The sequence below is a fragment of the Babylonia areolata genome, chromosome 16 (genome assembly GCF_041734735.1).
Source record: "Babylonia areolata isolate BAREFJ2019XMU chromosome 16, ASM4173473v1, whole genome shotgun sequence".
Classification (NCBI taxonomy): Eukaryota; Metazoa; Mollusca; class Gastropoda; order Neogastropoda; family Buccinidae; genus Babylonia; species Babylonia areolata.
In genome coordinates, this window is record NC_134891.1 from 6,787,063 (window position 1) to 6,792,062 (window position 5,000).

Here is a 5,000-nt window from a genome sequence, read left to right on the forward strand (position 1 = left end):
AATACAGCACAGTCAAAGCTAAGCACAACACATCAAAATACGGCACAACACAGCATAATACAGCACAGCAAGACACAGCACAGCACAATACAGCACAGCAAGATACACCACAGCACAGCACAATACAACACAGCACAGCAGAATATAGCACAACACTGCCCAATACAGCACAGTCAAAGCAAAGCACAACACATCAAAATACGGCACAACACAGCATAATACAACACAGTAAAAACAACAACAGCACCTACAGCACCACACAGAACAGGACAGCACAACAAGACACAGCGCAGTACAGCACAGCGCAGCACAATACAGCACAGCAAGACACACCACAGCACAGCACAATACAACACAGCTCAGCAGAATACAGCACAACACAGCCCAACACAGCAGAGCAAGACACAGCACAGTACAGCACAATACAGCACAGGACAGCAGGATACAGCACAGGACAGCAGTACACAGCACAGTGCAGCACAGTTCGGTATGGCATACCACAACACAGCACAGCAAGACACAGCACAGCACAGCACAGCAAAATATAGCACAACACAGCACAGCAAGACACAGCACAGCACTGCACAATACAGCACAGCATGACACAGCACAACACAGCACAATTCAGCACAATACAACACAGCACAATTCAGCACAGCACTGCACGGTTCGGCATGGCATACCACAACACAGCACAGCAAGACACAGCACAGTATAGCACAACACAGCACAGTACAGCACAGCACTGCACAGTTCGTCATGGCATACCACAACACAGCACAGCAAGACACAGCACAATACAACACAGCACAACAGCACAGCACAGTTCAGCATAGCACAGTATTGCACAGTACAGCACAGCACACTACACTACAGCACAGCACAGCACGGCACGGCACAGCACCCTACAGCACAGCACAGCACCCTAGCACAGCACAGCACCGCACAGCTCGGCACAGCACAGCACAGCACACTACACTATAGCACGGCACAGCACAGCACACTACAGCACAGCACAGCACACTACACTACAGAACAGCACACTTCACTACAGCACAGCACAGCACGGCACAGCACAGCACAGCACACTACAGCACAGCACAGCACGGCACAGCACAGCACACTACAGCACGGCACAGCACACTACACTACAGCACAGCACAGCACAGCACGGCACAGCACAGCACAGCACGGCACAGCACGGCACGGCACAGCACATCACACTACAGCACAGCACAGCACGGCACAGCACAGCACACTACAGCACAGCACAGCACGGCACAGCACACTACAGCACAGCACAGCACGGCACAGCACAGCACACTACAGCACAGCACAGCACGGCACAGCACACTACACTACAGCACAGCACAGCACAGCACACTACACTACAGAACAGCACACTTCACTACAGCACAGCACGGCACAGCACAGCACAGCACAGCACACTACACTACAGAACAGCACACTACACTACAGCACAGCACAGCACAGCACACTACACTACAGCACAGCACAGCACAGCACAGCACACTACACTACAGAACAGCACACTACACTACAGCACAGCACAGCACAGCACACTACACTACAGCACAGCACAGCACAGCACAGCACACTACACTACAGCACAGCACAGCACAGCACACTACACTACAGCACAGCACAGCACAGCACAGCACGGCACAGCACAGCACAGCACAGCACAGCACAGCACGGCACAGCACAGCACAGCACAGCACACTACACTACAGCACAGCACAGCACAGCACGGCACAGCACGGCACAGCACACTACAGCACAGCACAGCACGGCACAGCACACTACAGCACAGCACAGCACGGCACAGCACACTACACTACAGCACAGCACAGCACCCTACAGCACAGCACAGCACCCTACACTACAGCACAGCACAGCACCCTACAGCACAGCACAGCACCCTACAGTACAGAACAGCACAGCACAGCACCCTACAGCACAGCACAGCACCCTACACTACAGCACAGCACAGCACCCTACAGCACAGCACAGCACCCTACAGTACAGAACAGCACAGCACGGCACAGCACACTACACTACAGCACAGCACCCTACAGCACAGCACAGCACAGCACAGCACCCTACAGTACAGAACAGCACAGCACGGCACAGCACCCTACAGCACAGCACCCTACAGCACAGCACAGCACAGCACAGCACAGCACACTACAGCACAGCACAGCACGGCACAGCACAGCACACTACAGCACAGCACAGCACGGCACAGCACACTACACTACAGCACAGCACGGCACAGCACAGCACAGCGCAGCACGGCACAGCACACTACACTACAGCACAGCACACTACACTACAGCACAGCACAGCACGGCACAGCACGGCACAGCACAGCACGGCAGCTTTGCAGCACGGTACGACTGAGCTGGGACAAGCAGCAGTGCGAGCGAGAGACAGAGAAAGAAAAAGAGAGAGACAGACAGACAGGGAGACACAGAGAGAGAGAGAGAGAGAGAGAGAGAAGGGAGACAGAGCAAGAGCGACCAGAGAGAGAAAAAAAATCGATAGGTGACTGGCGAGCATGCCGTGTTGCCGACACAGTGCACAATGACGTCATGACGAGGCGGGGAGGTGATTGGTGGATAGCGTCCCCTGCCTGGATGATTATGCAGAGCGCCTACTGGCTGCGCTGTCGCCGCTTGTCCCCCCTCTCTCTCTCCTAGTCAGCCAGCTTCTTTTGCCACAATGGCCGCCGTTCCACACTGCATTGGTCTCGGATAGTTGCTACCGCCGCCGCCGCCCACCCTGCCGCCGCGCTCCCCCCCCCCCCCCTCTAGGTGCCCTCTCAAGACATGGATTTGAACCCTAACGGGCCCGGACCCCAGCCCTGACAGCCATGCGCCGAGCACTGGGGCCTCCTCCAGCCGCTCCAGTGCCGACGTCTGTGCCCAAACCGCTGTCGCCGCAACAGCACGACTACTCCGAGCAGCGTCACCACCATTCGCCACAGCACAGCGATTGGGATCCAGCCTTCATTGTCACCACAAGCCGCAGCAGCAGCAGCGGCAGCAGCAGCAGCAGCAGTAGTAGTAGTAGCAGTAATAGCAGCAGCCGTCATCATCATCGTCGTCGTCGTCGTCGTCGTTGTTGTTGTTGCTCATCCGTGAGGTAGGGTGGGTGTTGTTGTGGAGGGGTAGGAGGAGGAGGAGGACAGAGGGGTGGTGGTGGTGAAGAGGGACGGTGAGGACAGTGACCATGTCGGCCTCAAGGCGCCCTTCCCTACCCCCGATGCCCGACCTCAGTCACCTGACGGAGGAGGAGCGCAAAGTCATAGAGGACGTGCTCCGCAGGCAGCGCGAGGAGGAGGAGAAGGAGCAGGAAGTGATCAGGTGAGTGCCGCCTCGCTTCTTTTCTTTTTGTTTAATTTTGATTTGATTTGATTTGATTTTGTTGTTGCTTGTTCCTGTGTGGGTTTTTTTTTTTTTTTTTTTCAAACCCACCACCTTGACCTCTTCCTCCCTCCCCACTTCCACCCCCACACTCAACTCCCTCTCCCCCTCCCCCTTCCCTCCTCCCTCTCCCCCACCAACCTAATCCACACCCACCACAACGAACCAAACCCCACCACCACCTCCACTACCCGTCCTCCCAACAAAGCTTAATGAGACCTCAACCCTCCCCCCCCCCACCCACACACCCACCCACCCACATCCTCCACCTTCTTCCAACCCTTTTTCCACTACCACAACCACCATCATGGGTGTGTGTGGGGGGGGTGTGGGTTTGGGGTGGGAGGTGAGCCGTGAAGAGGGTAGGTATGTCGGGAGTTAAAGCAAAAAAAGGCAGGACCCTCATCGTCTGCCCCCCCCTCCTCCCCCCTCCCCTACACCCCCACCAACCTCTCCCGTCCCCCTCCACTCCCTCCCTCCCTCCAGTTTCCGTGAGTCTCTGACCCTCACTCCACCCGCCGCCATCTTGATTTGGAAATGAGGCGGGAGTGTTGGACGGTGCCAGAGAACGCACCGCCATTTTGATCGGTGGCTAGTTTAGTTATAGAACCGCTGCCCCGACTCGAGATCGGAGCATTAGCTTTGCCCAGGCCAGGAGAAGATCGTCTGGACTTGTACAGAGCTGCTTTCTGTTTGATCATCATCTTCTTCAGCTGCCCTCCCCCCCCCCCCCCGCCCTCCCCCTCCTCCTCCATTATTTCGCACTGCGTTCTGTCCCCAATATTTCTTCGTCTCACACAGCTCTGAAAAAAACAAAACCCACCGGAATTGAAAATGCGGTTGCTAGAACAACGCACCCACCACCCCACCAACCCACCCACCCACTCACTCATACCAACAGGAAATGAAGTGTGTCGTCGCTTGGCATGTTGTGAACGGAAACAACTGAAGAGATAATGTGAACATGAGAAAAAAAAAATTCATTCGTTACAGGCCAAAGCCACTGATTCTAACGATTTATTTTGATGCAATCGGGGGAGGGGAGGGAGAGAGAGGGAGAGAGAGCAGCTCACTTAACTTTTTCAAGGAGACAGACAAGTTGATCTGGTTCGGAAGTACACAGATGATGCACACCGCCCCCCCCCCTCCCATCCCTCTTACCCCCCCCCCCCTCACACACACACACCTCCACCCCTTTCCTGTAACCTCCCCACCCCCCCTCCCTCTTCTCTCACCCCCCCTCCTCCTTCTCTCATCCCCCCCCCTCTCCTCTTCTCTCATCCCCCCTCTCCCTTCTCTCAACCCCCCCCTCCTCTCACCCCCCTCCTCATTCTCTCCCCCCCCCCCGCGCCCCCCCTCTCTCATCCCACCCCCTCCCCCTTCTCTCTCATCCCCCCCCTCTCTCATCCCACCCCTTCACCCTTCTCTCATCCCACCCTCCCCCTTCTCTCACCCTCCCCCCCTCTCCCTTCTCTCACCCCCCCTCCCTTCTCTCATCCCACCCCATCCCCCTTCTCTCATCCCCCCCCCTCTCTCATCCCACCCCCTCCC

General features: G+C 56.3%; 1 protein-coding gene across 1 annotated transcript in view; it reads left to right on the plus strand.

Annotated features, from left to right (window-relative positions):
• The first annotated feature begins 3,233 nt into the window (after nt 1-3,233).
• The window catches only part of LOC143290742 (uncharacterized), a 67,961-nt gene continuing 66,194 nt past the window's right edge, over nt 3,234-5,000 (plus strand). The window contains exon 1 of the mRNA XM_076600257.1: nt 3,234-3,389. Coding sequence (XP_076456372.1) covers nt 3,256-3,389 — 134 coding nt within the window. The 5' untranslated portion in view covers nt 3,234-3,255. The remainder of the gene's footprint in view (nt 3,390-5,000) is intronic.